Consider the following 14477-nt stretch of genomic DNA (forward strand, 5'->3'; position numbering starts at 1 on the left):
TCCTGTGCCCCTCAGCTTTCTGAGCCCCTCAGCTTTCTGGTCCCCTCAGCTTTTTGAGCCTTTCAGCTTTCTGAGCCCCTCAGCTTTCTGCGCCCCTCAGCTTTCTGGGCCCCTCAGCTTTCTGAGCCCCTCAGCTTTCTGGGCCCCTCAGCTTTCTGAGCCCCTCAGCTTTCTGGGCCCCTCAGCTTCCTGCACCCCTCAGCTTTCTGAGCCCCTCAGCTTTCTGTGCCCCTCAGCTTCCTGCACCCCTCAGCTTTCTGGGCCCCTCAGCTTCCTGCACCCCTCAGCTTTCTGAGCCCCTCAGCTTTCTGTGCCCCTCAGCTTCCTGCACCCCTCAGCTTTCTGGTCCCCTCAGCTTCCTGCGCCCCTCAGCTTTCTGTGCCCCTTAGCTTTCTGTGCCCCTCAGCTTTCTGTGCCCCTCAGCTGCGCTCTTCTATTAGTCATCTCTACCTATAGTAGGATTTATTCAGCGCCGGCGGTGAGAAGCGAAGAGCACGGGATATTCTTCTGTCCTCTGTGATCTGGATTCCTAAGAGGATCATCTGAGCTTCTTATTTTTGGGCAGTGGTGATTTGGTGATTTAGACATTTACACTCTTTATAACTCCACCTTCTCCTATTCTGTGCGTCTCCCGTGTAATAATGAGACATTGACAAGAAGACCGCGCTCTAATATCCGGCAACTGGACATGTTCACACAAGACGACTGCACGAGACGACTGCACGAGACGACTGCTGACGAGACGCTCCATGGCCGCGATCACAAGCCGGAGCTGAGGGCGAATGGAGATGGAGAAAGACGGACAATCCGACAAGAAGAGCCGAGGCGAGAAAAGATTCGTATCGCTGTGCTGCACCGGATCCAGGCACCAATCCGGAATCAGGAAGGTAGAGGATACTCCGGTGTGACCTGTAATAATAGATCTGACACTTATCCCACAGCAGAAACTACCGTGTACAGATAGCAAATATTCTACAGATGTAGCAGAGCGGAGTTTGTCAGATGTAGCAGAGCGGAGCTTGTCAGATGTAGCAGAGCGGAGCTTGTCAGATGTAGCAGAGTGGAATTTGTGTCAGATGTAGCAGAGCGGAGTTTGTCAGATGTAGCAGAGTGGAATTTGTGTCAGATGTAGCAGATCGGAGTTTGTCAGTTGTAGCAGAATTGAGATTGTCAGATGTAGCAGAGCGGAGTTTGTCAGATGTAGCAGATCGGAGTTTGTCAGGTGTAGCAGAATTGAGTTTGTCAGATGTAGCAGAGCGGAGTTTGTCAGATGTAGCAGAGCGGAGTTTGTCAGATGTAGCAGAGCAGAGTTTGTCTGATGTAGGAGATCAGAGTTTGTCAGGTGTAGCAGAGTGGAATTTGTCAGATGTAGCAGAGTGGAATTTGTCAGATGTAGCAGAATTGAGTTTGTCAGATGTAGCAGAGCGGAGTTTGTCAGATGTAGCAGGGTGGAGTTTGTCAGATGTAGCAGAGCAGAGTTTGTCTGATGTAGGACTAGGAGATCAGAGTTTGTCAGGTGTAGCAGACTGGAATTTGTCAGATGTAGCAGAGTGGAATTTGTGTCAGATGAAGCAGAGCGGAGTTTGTCAGATGTAGCAGATCGGAGTTTGTCAGATATAGCAGAATTGAGTTTGTCAGATGTAGCAGAGCGGAGTTTGTCAGATGTAGCAGAGCGGAGTTTGTCAGATGTAGCAGAGCAGAGTTAGATGTAGCAGATCAGAGTTTGTCAGGTGTAGCAGAGTGGAATTTGTCAGATGTAGCAGAACAGAGTTTGTCAGATGTAGCAGACTTGAGTTTGTCTGATGTAGCAGAGCGGAGTTTGTCAGATGTAGAGATCAGAGTTTGTCAGGTGTAGCAGAGCGGAGTTTGTCAGATGTAGCAGAGCGGAATTTGTCAGATGTAGCAGAGCAGAGTTTGTCTGATGTAGCAGAGCGGAGTTTGTCCGGTGTAGCAGAGCGGAATTTGTCAGATGTAGCAGAGCAGAGTTTGTCTGATGTAGCAGAGCGGAGTTTGTCAGATGTAGCACAGTTCGGTCACAAGGTGTTATCTGTGGATTTACAGGAAGATCTACTTTGAAATTTTGTGATAACGCTCTCAGTAAAGATAAGGAACAAACAGTGCGGAGATAAGTGACACGTTCAGCTCTGCTTCATATTCATCACTTTTCATATGGCTAAGTTGTAAAGCTGTTTCTAGTTGGAAGCTCCAGTTTGTTTCCCGCTATTGTTTTTAAGGCTGCAAAAAAAAAAAAAAAAAAGGGATAAAAGGGGTTTCTCTGCTTTTCAGATGTGTGGGGGGCTGTATGCCGGGGACGTCCACCAGTCACACAGTAGAGTTTCAGGACCTGCACAGCACTGATCAGTGTATAGGAGGAGATACAGCGGTGGACAGAACCATGGGGACCCACCCCAGGCATCATGCACTAGTCGGGGTCTAGCACATCCTACTCATGTGCTTTCATTTAATATGACTGAAATTTGCCTTTAATGGAAAAAGCTTGCAGTCAGACGTTATCATTAAAGGGGTTGTCCCCTTTCAGAACAGTTTTTCCTATAAGCTCTGTTGTTACTAGTAGAAAAAAACCACAGAAACATATTGAGCTTTACTCATCCTCCCCGGGTCCAGGGTGGAGTCTCTGATGCTGATCCTTGTGACTGTTATTGTCTGCAGTAGGGTTGAGCGAAACGGGTCGAACATTTTCAAAAGTCGCCGACTTTTGGCTAAGTCGGGGTTTCATGAAACCCGATCCGACCCCTGTGCGGGGTCGGCCATGCGGTACGCGACTTTCGCGCCAAAGTCGCGTTTCAATGACGCGAAAAGCGCCATTTCTCAGCCAATGAAGGTAAACGCAGAGTGTGGGCAGCGTGATGACATAGGTCCTGGTCCCCACCATCTTAGAGAAGGGCATTGCAGTGATTGGCTTGCTGTCTGCGACGTCACAGGGGCTATAAAGAGGCGTTCCCGCCGACCGCCATCTTACTGCTGCTGATCTGAGCTTAGGGAGAGGTTGCTGCCGCTTTGTCAGAAGCAGGGATAGCGTTAGGCAGGGTCCATTAACCACCAAACCGCTTGTGCTGCAGCGATTTGCACTGTCCAACACCACCCTCGGTGTGCAGGGACAGTGGAAGTTTTTTTTTTTTTTTTTTCCCCTCAGCGCTGTAGCTCATTGGGCTGCCCTAGAAGGCTCCCTGATAGCTGCATTGCTGTGTGTACGCCACTGTGCAAACCAACTGCTTTTTTCAAAGCACAAATCCTCTTGTTCCTTCCTTTCTGCACAGCTATCTTTTTTGTTTGTCCACACTTTTTATTTCATTTGTGCATCAGTCCACTCCTTATTGCTGCCTGCCATACCTGGCTGAGATTACTGCAGGGAGATAGTAATTGTTGGACACTCCCTGTTTTTTTTTTTTTTTTTTTTTTGGTGGGAGATTAAGATTGGCAATTTGGCATTTCTGCTAGAGTGCCATCCCTGTGTGTGCCATCTCTCTCACATAGTGGGCCATAGAAAGCCTTTTCATTTTTCTGTATTTTTTTTTGTGGGGTGTATAAATTCTCCCTGATAAAAATACAGTGGGAGATTAATATTGGCCTTTGGGCTTGTGTGCCAGTCCTGAGTGTGCCATCTCTCTCACAAATAGTGGGCCATAGAAAGCCTATTTTATTTTTTTTTGGGTTTTATAAATTCTCCCTGAAAAAAAGGGAGATTAATATTGGCCTCTGGGCTTCTGTGCCAGTCCTGAGCGTGCCATCTGTGCCAGTCCTGAGCGTCCCATCTCTCTCACAAATAGTGGGCCATAGAAAGCCTATTTAATTTTTTTTTTGGTTTTATAAATTTTCCCTGAAAAAAGGGAGATTAATATTGGCCTCTGGGCTTGTGTGCCAGTTGTGAGCGTGCCATCTGTGCCAGTCCTGAGCGTGCCATCTCTCTCACAAATAGTGGGCCATAGAAAGCCTATTTAATTTTTTTTTTGGTTTTATAAATTTTCCCTGAAAAAAGGGAGATTAATATTGGCCTCTGGGCTTGTGTGCCAGTTGTGAGCGTGCCATCTGTGCCAGTCCTGAGCGTGCCATCTCTCTCACAAATAGTGGGCCATAGAAAGCCTATTTAAATATTTTTTTGGTTTTATAAATTCTCCCAGAAAAAAAGGGAGATTAATATTGGCCTCTGGGCTTCTGTGCCAGTCCTGAGCGTGCCATCTGTGCCAGTCCTGAGCGTCCCATCTCTCTCACAAATAGTGGGCCATAGAAAGCCTATTTAATTTTTTTTTTGGTTTTATAAATTTTCCCTGAAAAAAGGGAGATTAATATTGGCCTCTGGGCTTGTGTGCCAGTTGTGAGCGTGCCATCTGTGCCAGTCCTGAGCGTGCCATCTCTCTCACAAATAGTGGGCCATAGAAAGCCTATTTAAATTTTTTTTTGGTTTTATAAATTTTCCCTGAAAAAAGGGAGATTAATATTGGCCTCTGGGCTTGTGTGCCAGTTGTGAGCGTGCCATCTGTGCCAGTCCTGAGCGTGCCATCTCTCTCACAAATAGTGGGCCATAGAAAGCCTATTTAAATATTTTTTTGGTTTTATAAATTCTCCCAGAAAAAAAGGGAGATTAATATTGGCCTCTGGGCTTCTGTGCCAGTCCTGAGCGTGCCATCTGTGCCAGTCCTGAGCGTCCCATCTCTCTCACAAATAGTGGGCCATAGAAAGCCTATTTAATTTTTTTTTTGGTTTTATAAATTTTCCCTGAAAAAAGGGAGATTAATATTGGCCTCTGGGCTTGTGTGCCAGTTGTGAGCGTGCCATCTGTGCCAGTCCTGAGCGTGCCATCTCTCTCACAAATAGTGGGCCATAGAAAGCCTATTTAATTTTTTTTTTGGTTTTATAAATTTTCCCTGAAAAAAGGGAGATTAATATTGGCCTCTGGGCTTGTGTGCCAGTTGTGAGCGTGCCATCTGTGCCAGTCCTGAGCGTGCCATCTCTCTCACAAATAGTGGGCCATAGAAAGCCTATTTAAATATTTTTTTGGTTTTATAAATTCTCCCAGAAAAAAAGGGAGATTAATATTGGCCTCTGGGCTTCTGTGCCAGTCCTGAGTGTGCCATCTGTGCCAGTCCTGAGCGTCCCATCTCTCTCACAAATAGTGGGCCATAGAAAGCCTATTTTTTTTTTGGGGGGGGTTTTAGAAATTCTCCCTGGAAAAAAAAAGGGAGATTAATATTGCCCTTTGGGCTTGTGTGCCAGTACTAAGCGTTCCATCTCTCTCTCTCTCTCTTAGTCAGTGGGCCATAGAACGCCTATTTTTGGTTTTATTTGTTTTCTAAATTCTCCCTGAAAAAATCATTTTATTTTATTTGGTTTCTAAATTCTTCCTGATAAAATCATATTTTTTTTATTATTTTTTTTTCTAAAGTCTCCCTGAAAAAAAAAAAAAAAAAAAAAAAAACAGTGGGAGATTAATATTGGCCTTTCTGCTTGTGTGCCAGTCTTGACTCCTGGGTGTGCCATCTCTCTCTCTCTCTCTCTCTCTCTCTCTCTCTCTCCAATTGTGGTCCATAGAAAGCCTATATTTTTTTTCCTTGATTTGGGTTCCAAAATCTACCAGAGAAAATAACTCCATCAATCATTGGTAGAAAAATATTGGCCTCTGGGCTTGTGTGCCACTCCTGATTCCTGTGTGCGTCATCTCTCAGTCAGTGGGCCATAGAACGCCTATTTTTGGTTTTATTTGTTTTCTAAATTCTCCCTGAAAAAATAATTTTATTTTATTTGGTTTCTAAATTCTTCCTGATAAAATCATATTTTTTTTATTTTTTTTTTTTCTAAAGTCTCCCTGAAAAAAAAAAAAAAAAAAAAAAAACAGTGGGAGATTAATATTGGCCTTTCTGCTTGTGTGCCAGTCTTGACTCCTGGGTGTGCCATCTCTCTCTCTCTCTCTCTCTCTCTCTCTCCAATTGTGGTCCATAGAAAGCCTATATTTTTTTTCCTTGATTTGGGTTCCAAAATCTACCAGAGAAAATAACTCCATCAATCATTGGTAGAAAAATATTGGCCTCTGGGCTTGTGTGCCACTCCTGATTCCTGTGTGCGTCATCTCTCACTCAGTGGCCCATAGAAAGCATATAGTTTGTTACATTTGTTTTCTAAATTCTCCCTGCAAAAATCAATTTTTTTTTTTTGGGGGGGTTTCTAAAGTGTTCCTGAAAAAAATAAAAATAAAAAACAAATAATAGTGTGACATTAATATTAACATTTGTGCTTCAGTGACAGTCCTGCGTGTGGGGCATCTCTCTAATTTGCAGCCACCAAAAAAAGAGTGTGTAACATTGTGCCTGATTTTCGCGGTGGTCTCACCAACCTGTAAAGGGGTAGCTAAATCATACTGAAGTTATAGCTCACCGTGTAAGTTGTGTGACTGCAACAAATAACGTTAGTTTGGTTACGTTTTTAAAACAATGAGGAAGTCTAGTGGAAGAGGTCGTGGCCGGGGGCGTTCATTGTCAGCTGGTAATGAGGGTAGTGGTAGTGGTGGAGCATCAGGTGGTCGTGGGGAAAAAAATATTGCACCTAAGTCTGGAGCTGTGGAGCCAGGTTCGTCGTCCGGCTACACAAGGCCTCGAACGCTCCCTTTTCTGGGATTAGGAAAACCGCTTTTAAAGCCGGAGCAGCAAGAGCAAGTTTTGGCTTATCTTGCTGACTCAGCCTCTAGCTCTTTTGCCTCCTCTCGTGAAACTGGTAAAAGTAAAAGCAGCGCGTCGTTAGTGGATGTTCACGGTCAGGGACAAGTCACTTCCTTGTCCTCTTCAGCAAAAACAACAACAGAGAAGAATGCAGCAGGCGACACAACGGGTTACTCCATGGAGCTCTTTACACATACCGTCCCTGGCTTAGAAAGTGAAGCAGTTAACAGTCCATGCCCATTACAAATTGAATCTGACATGGAGTGCACTGACGCACAGCCACAGCCAGACTACTATGCTGGTCCTTTGACTCAGACCACAACATTGCCCTCGCAGGGTGCTGATCAAGAATCAGACCCTGATGAGACTATGTTGCCCCATCACGAACGCTATACCACCGAACGACACGGTGACACAGACGAAGTTGCGCAGGAGGTACAAGAAGAGTTATTAGATGACCCAGTTCTTGACCCCGATTGGCAGCCATTGGGGGAACAGGGTGCAGGCGGCAGCAGTTCTGAAGCAGAGGAGGAGGAGGGGCCGCAGCAGGCATCAACATCGCCACAGGTTCCATCTGCCGGGCCCGTATCTTGCCCAAAACGCGTGGCAAAGCCAAAACCTGGTGGAGGACAGCGTGGCCATCCGGTTAAAGCTCAGTCTGCAATGCCTGAAAAGGTATCCGATGCTAGAAAGAGTGCAGTCTGGCATTTTTTTAAACAACATCCAATTGATCAGCGCAAAGTCATCTGTCAAAAATGTTCTACTTCCTTAAGCAGAGGTCAGAATCTGAAAAGTCTCAATACTAGTTGCATGCATAGACATTTAACCACCATGCATTTGAAAGCTTGGACTAACTACCAAACGTCCCTTAAGGTTGTTGCACCCTCGGCCAATGAAGCTAGTCATCAACGCAACATCCCTTCCGGCAGTGTAGGACCACCATTTAGCGCACCACCTGCTGTATCTGTGCAGGTATCTTTGCCAGGCCAAAGCAGTCAGGGTCAGGGAATCACCAGTTTCGTAGTAGGAAACACTGCATCTAGGGCACCGGCGGCAACAATACCATCTCCCACCGTCTCTCAGTCTGCCATGTCCACCGGCACCCCCGCTAGTTCCACGATCTCCATCTCTCCAGTCCAGCTCACCCTACATGAGACTATGGTTAGAAAAAGGAAGTACTTAGCCTCGCATCCGCGTACACAGGGTTTGAACGCCCACATAGCTAGACTAATCTCGTTAGAGATGATGCCCTACCGGTTAGTTGAAAGCGAAGCTTTCAAAGACCTGATGGACTACGCTGTACCACGCTACGAGCTACCCAGTCGACACTTTTTTTCCAGAAAAGCCATCCCAGCCCTCCACCAGCATGTTAAAGAGCGCATCGTCCATGCACTCAGGCAATCTGTGAGCACAAAGGTGCACCTGACAACAGATGCATGGACCAGTAGGCATGGCCAGGGACGTTACGTGTCCATCACGGCACACTGGGTAAATGTGGTGGATTCAGGGTCCACAGGGGACAGCAAGTTTGGGACAGTTCTGCCTAGCCCACGGTCTAGTAAACAGTTGTCTGTAGCCGTTCGCACCCCCTCCTCCTCCTCCTCCTCCTCGTCCTCCTGCAGAAGCAAGAGCTCGTCCACAGACCGCAGTCGCACAAACACTCCATCCGCACCTGCCACTGTTGCACACCAGGTCTCCCATTATGGGGCAGCTACTGGCATACGTCAGCAGGCTGTATTGGCTATGAAGTGTTTGGGCGACAATAGACACACCGCGGAAGTTCTGTCCGAGTTCTTGCAGCAAGAAACGCAGTCGTGGCTGGGCACTGTAGATCTTGAGGCAGGCAAGGTAGTGAGTGATAACGGAAGGAATTTCATGGCTGCCATCTCCCTTTCCCAACTGAAACACATTCCTTGCCTGGCTCACACCTTAAACCTGGTGGTGCAGTGCTTCCTGAAAAGTTATCCGGGGTTATCCGACCTGCTCCTCAAAGTGCGTGGACTTTGCGCACATATCCGCCGTTCGCCTGTACACTCCAGCCGTATGCAGACCTATCAGCGTTCTTTGAACCTTCCCCAGCATCGCCTAATCATAGACGTTGCAACAAGGTGGAACTCAACACTGCACATGCTTCAGAGACTGTGCGAACAGAGGCGGGCTGTTATGTTTTTGTGGGAGGATACACATACACGGGCAGGCAGTAGGATGGCAGACATGGAGTTGTCAGGTGTGCAGTGGTCGAAGATTCAAGACATGTGTCAAGTCCTTCAGTGTTTTGAGGAATGCACACGGCTGGTTAGTGCAGACAACGCCATAATAAGCATGAGCATCCCCCTAATGCGTCTGCTGATGCAAAGTTTGACGCACATAAAGGATCAGGCGTCTGCACCAGAGGAAGAGGAAAGCCTTGATGACAGTCAGCGATTGTCTGGTCAGGGCAGTGTACATGACGAGGTACCGGGCGAAGAGGAGGTGGAGGATGAGGAGGATGATGGGGATGAGTATATTTTTAATGAGGAAGCTTTCCCGGGGGCACGGGAAATTGGTGGCGTGGCAAGGCCGGGTTCTGGTTTTTTGAGGGACACAAGTGACGTAGATTTGCCTGCAACTGCCCCTCAACCAAGCACAACCGCAGATTTGACAATGGGAACTTTGGCCCACATGGCGGATTATGCCTTGCGTATCCTCAAAAGGGACACACGCATTACAAAAATGATGAACGATGACGATTACTGGTTGGCCTGCCTCCTTGATCCTCGCTATAAAGGCAAATTGCAAAATATTATGCCACATGAGAACTTGGAACTAATATTAGCAACAAAACAATCAACTCTTGTTGACCGTTTGCTTCTGGCATTCCCTGCACACAGCGCCCGTGATCGTTCTCACACGAGCTCCAGGGGCCAGCAGACCAGAGGTGTTAGAGGGGCAGAAATCAGAAGTGGCGTTGGCCAGAGGGGTTTTCTGACCAGGTTGTGGAGTGATTTTTCTATGACCGCAGACAGGACAGGTACTGCAGCATCAATTCAAAGTGACAGGAGACAACATTTGTCCAGTATGGTTACAAACTATTTTTCATCCCTTATCGACGTTCTCCCTCAACCGTCATTCCCATTTGATTACTGGGCATCCAAATTAGACACCTGGCCAGAATTGGCAGAATATGCATTGCAGGAGCTTGCTTGCCCGGCAGCTAGTGTCCTATCAGAAAGAGTATTCAGTGCTGCAGGTTCAATACTAACAGAAAAAAGGACTCGTCTGGCTACCCAAAATGTAGATGATCTAACCTTCATTAAAATGAACCACAACTGGATTTCAAAATCTTTTGCCCCACCCTGCCCGGCTGACACCTAGCTTTCCTATGAAAAGGTCTTGCCTGTGGACTATTCTGAATGACTTTTCCAATCTCGTAATTTTCTTCACCTGATTGTCCAGCATACGACATGTTTCCACCTCACGAAATGGCCAAACTCCCCACACGGGGTCGTGCTATCGCCACTTTGCGCTTGGACCCTTGAGAGTGCTGTTTGTCTGAAGAGGTGGGTGTGGCCGCTTTTGGTCGACGGCACTGCCACTGGGTCCCTCATAGTACAATAAAGTGTCTCTGGCGGTGGTGGTGCGCACCCAACGTCAGACTCACCGTTGTAATATGAGGGGCCCTGTGCCTGTACCGCCGGCCACAAGCCAGTTCCCCCCCCCCCAGCTCAAACAGTGCTCTACCACTAGCAAAATTATCTCTCACAGCTTCACCAATGTGTAGTCTAGGCGCTGACATCCTTCAATGCCTGGCACTGACAATACCATTGTTTTGACATTTTTGTTATGTTAGGCCTTCGAAGCCTGTCTGCGGTCACTCCTTCCACTAGACTTCCACTGACCATACACTGCTGCCCATGTACCCCTGGAACCAATTTAAAGTGCCTACAGCCAGCCCAATTTTGTTATGTTAGGCCTTCGAAGACTGTCTGCCGTCACTCCTTCCACTAGACTTCCACTGACCATACACTGCTGCCCATGTACCCCTGGAACCAATTTAAAGTGCCTACAGCCAGCCCAATTTTGTTATGTTAGGCCTTGGAAGCCTGTCTGCGGTCACTCCTTCCACTAGACTTCCACTGACCAGACCACTGCTGCCCATGTACCCCTGGAACCAATTTAAAGTGCCTACAGCCAGCCCAATTTTGTTATGTTAGGCCTTGGAAGCCTGTCTGCGGTCACTCCTTCCACTAGACTTCCACTGACCAGACCACTGCTGCCCGTGTACCCCTGGAACCAATTTAAAATTGCCTACAGCCATGTGTTAATATTTTAGGCCTTCGATGCCTGTCTGTGGTCACTCCTTCCACTAGGCCTCCACTGACCACACCACTGCTGCCCGTGTACCCCTGGAACCAATTTAAAATTGCCTACAGCCATGTGTGATTATTTTAGGCCTTCGATGCCTGTCTGCGGTCACTCCTTCCACTAGGCCTCCACTGACCACACCACTGCTGCCCGTGTAACCCTGGAACCAATTTAAAATTGCCTACAGCCATGTGTTATTATTTTAGGCCTTCGATGCCTGTCTGCGGTCACTCCTTCCACTAGGCCTCCACTGACCACACCACTGCTGCCCGTGTACCCCTGGAACCAATTTAAAATTGCCTACAGCCAGCCCAATTTTTTTATTTTAGGCCTTCGATGCCTGTCTGCGGTCCATTCTTTCAACTACTACTACACTGACCAGGGCACTGCTGCCCAAGTACCCCTGGAACCAATTTAAAATTGCCTACAGCCATGTGTTAATATTTTAGGCCTTCGATGCCTGTCTGTGGTCACTCCTTCCACTAGGCCTCCACTGACCACACCACTGCTGCCCGTGTACCCCTGGAACCAATTTAAAATTGCCTACAGCCATGTGTGATTATTTTAGGCCTTCGATGCCTGTCTGCGGTCACTCCTTCCACTAGGCCTCCACTGACCACACCACTGCTGCCCGTGTAACCCTGGAACCAATTTAAAATTGCCTACAGCCATGTGTTATTATTTTAGGCCTTCGATGCCTGTCTGCGGTCACTCCTTCCACTAGGCCTCCACTGACCACACCACTGCTGCCCGTGTACCCCTGGAACCAATTTAAAATTGCCTACAGCCAGCCCAATTTTTTTATTTTAGGCCTTCGATGCCTGTCTGCGGTCCATTCTTTCAACTACTACTACACTGACCAGGGCACTGCTGCCCAAGTACCCCTGGAACCAATTTAAAATTGCCTACAGCCATGTGTTAATATTTTAGGCCTTCGATGCCTGTCTGTGGTCACTCCTTCCACTAGGCCTCCACTGACCACACCACTGCTGCCCGTGTACCCCTGGAACCAATTTAAAATTGCCTACAGCCATGTGTGATTATTTTAGGCCTTCGATGCCTGTCTGCGGTCACTCCTTCCACTAGGCCTCCACTGACCACACCACTGCTGCCCGTGTAACCCTGGAACCAATTTAAAATTGCCTACAGCCAGCCCAATTTTTTTATTTTAGGCCTTCGATGCCTGTCTGCGGTCCATTCTTTCAACTACTACTACACTGACCAGGGCACTGCTGCCCAAGTACCCCTGGAACCAATTTAAAATTGCCTACAGCCATGTGTTAATATTTTAGGCCTTCGATGCCTGTCTGTGGTCACTCCTTCCACTAGGCCTCCACTGACCACACCACTGCTGCCCGTGTACCCCTGGAACCAATTTAAAATTGCCTACAGCCATGTGTGATTATTTTAGGCCTTCGATGCCTGTCTGCGGTCCCTCCTTCCACTAGGCCTCCACTGACCTGTCTACTGCGGCCCGTGTACCCCTTGAACCAACCTAATAAAATATTTAAAAAATTAATTTGATTATAAAAAATAAGATCGTGTTGAGATCTCAAATGCAGACATTTTAACAATCAAAACAAACACACAACAAATATCTGGAACTGTACTACAAAGGTCCAACAGCTACAATTTCTTTCTCCTGCAAGAAGTTAACTGAAAGTTTTTTGGAGTTGTTAACACAGATATGGCATCCACCGAGTGTTGTCCTGTCGCGTCTCCTTTAAATTATTTCCAATAAGATGTTAAACTATTAATTTAATAAAATCAATAATTAAAAAAATTATTGAGTAAGTCAAAAGCACATTGCAAATAAACATTAATTACAAATCAAGAAGCATGGCGCGTCCGAGGGTGAGTAGATACCGAATAAGAATATAATCACCCTCGGACGCGCAATGCTTATTTACAACAGCCTTCCTTCCTAAGAATCAGCCCTTCCGTGGTGTAGAGAGAGGTTGTTGTTACACTCCAAGGTGTTCCCCAGGTTGCCTTTCCTGAGCTTCGATCTTCCGGCTCTCGTTTAGTAGCTGTTGGAAACTACGCTGCATTAGGCCTACTAATTGTGTATGGGTGAAACAGTGGCGCATCTGCGGTCCCTCCTTCCACTAGGCCTCCACTGACCTGTCTACTGCGGCCCGTGTACCCCTTGAACCAACCTAATAAAATATTTAAAAAATTAATTTGATTATAAAAAATAAGATCGTGTTGAGATCTCAAATGCAGACATTTTAACAATCAAAACAAACACACAACAAATATCTGGAACTGTACTACAAAGGTCCAACAGCTACAATTTCTTTCTCCTGCAAGAAGTTAACTGAAAGTTTTTTGGAGTTGTTAACACAGATATGGCATCCACCGAGTGTTGTCCTGTCGCGTCTCCTTTAAATTATTTCCAATAAGATGTTAAACTATTAATTTAATAAAATCAATAATTAAAAAAATAATTGAGTAAGTCAAAAGCACATTGCAAATAAACATTAATTACAAATCAAGAAGCATGGCGCGTCCGAGGGTGAGTAGATACCGAATAAGAATATAATCACCCTCGGGCGCGCAATGCTTATTTACAACAGCCTTCCTTCCTAAGAATCAGCCCTTCCGTGGTGTAGAGAGAGGTTGTTGTTACACTCCAAGGTGTTCCCCAGGTTGCCTTTCCTGAGCTTCGATCTTCCGGCTCTCGTTTAGTAGCTGTTGGAAACTACGCTGCATTAGGCCTACTAATTGTGTATGGGTGAAACAGTGGCGCATCTGCGGTCCCTCCTTCCACTAGGCCTCCACTGACCTGTCTACTGCGGCCCGTGTACCCCTTGAACCAACCTAATAAAATATTTAAAAAATTAATTTGATTATAAAAAATAAGATCGTGTTGAGATCTCAAATGCAGACATTTTAACAATCAAAACAAACACACAACAAATATCTGGAACTGTACTACAAAGGTCCAACAGCTACAATTTCTTTCTCCTGCAAGAAGTTAACTGAAAGTTTTTTGGAGTTGTTAACACAGATATGGCATCCACCGAGTGTTGTCCTGTCGCGTCTCCTTTAAATTATTTCCAATAAGATGTTAAACTATTAATTTAATAAAATCAATAATTAAAAAAATAATTGAGTAAGTCAAAAGCACATTGCAAATAAACATTAATTACAAATCAAGAAGCATGGCGCGTCCGAGGGTGAGTAGATACCGAATAAGAATATAATCACCCTCGGACGCGCAATGCTTATTTACAACAGCCTTCCTTCCTAAGAATCAGCCCTTCCGTGGTGTAGAGAGAGGTTGTTGTTACACTCCAAGGTGTTCCCCAGGTTGCCTTTCCTGAGCTTCGATCTTCATGCTCTCGTTTAGTAGGTGTCGGAAAGTAGGCTGCATTAGGCCTAAAAAATGGGGAATGGGGTGGAGAGAGATGGTGTGTTACACTCCAAGGTGTTCTCCAGGTTTCCTCGCCATTGCTTCGA

General features: G+C 46.4%; 1 protein-coding gene across 12 annotated transcripts in view; it reads left to right on the forward strand.

The window, feature by feature from the left end:
• The window catches only part of KIAA1217 (KIAA1217 ortholog), a 514478-nt gene that overhangs the window by 198058 nt on the left and 301943 nt on the right, over positions 1-14477 (forward strand). The window contains exon 1 of one of the 12 annotated variants that reach the window (XM_069729576.1): positions 632-887. The exons of 10 other annotated variants lie outside the window; for them this stretch is intronic. In XM_069729576.1, coding sequence (XP_069585677.1) covers positions 783-887 — 105 coding nt within the window. In that variant the 5' untranslated portion in view covers positions 632-782. Of the gene's footprint in view, positions 1-631; positions 888-14477 lie in introns of those variants that run through there. One more of the 12 variants, XM_069729569.1, reaches the window with a different exon arrangement.

The sequence above is a fragment of the Ranitomeya imitator genome, chromosome 6, assembly GCF_032444005.1.
Source record: "Ranitomeya imitator isolate aRanImi1 chromosome 6, aRanImi1.pri, whole genome shotgun sequence".
In the NCBI taxonomy this organism is placed as follows: Eukaryota; Metazoa; Chordata; class Amphibia; order Anura; family Dendrobatidae; genus Ranitomeya; species Ranitomeya imitator.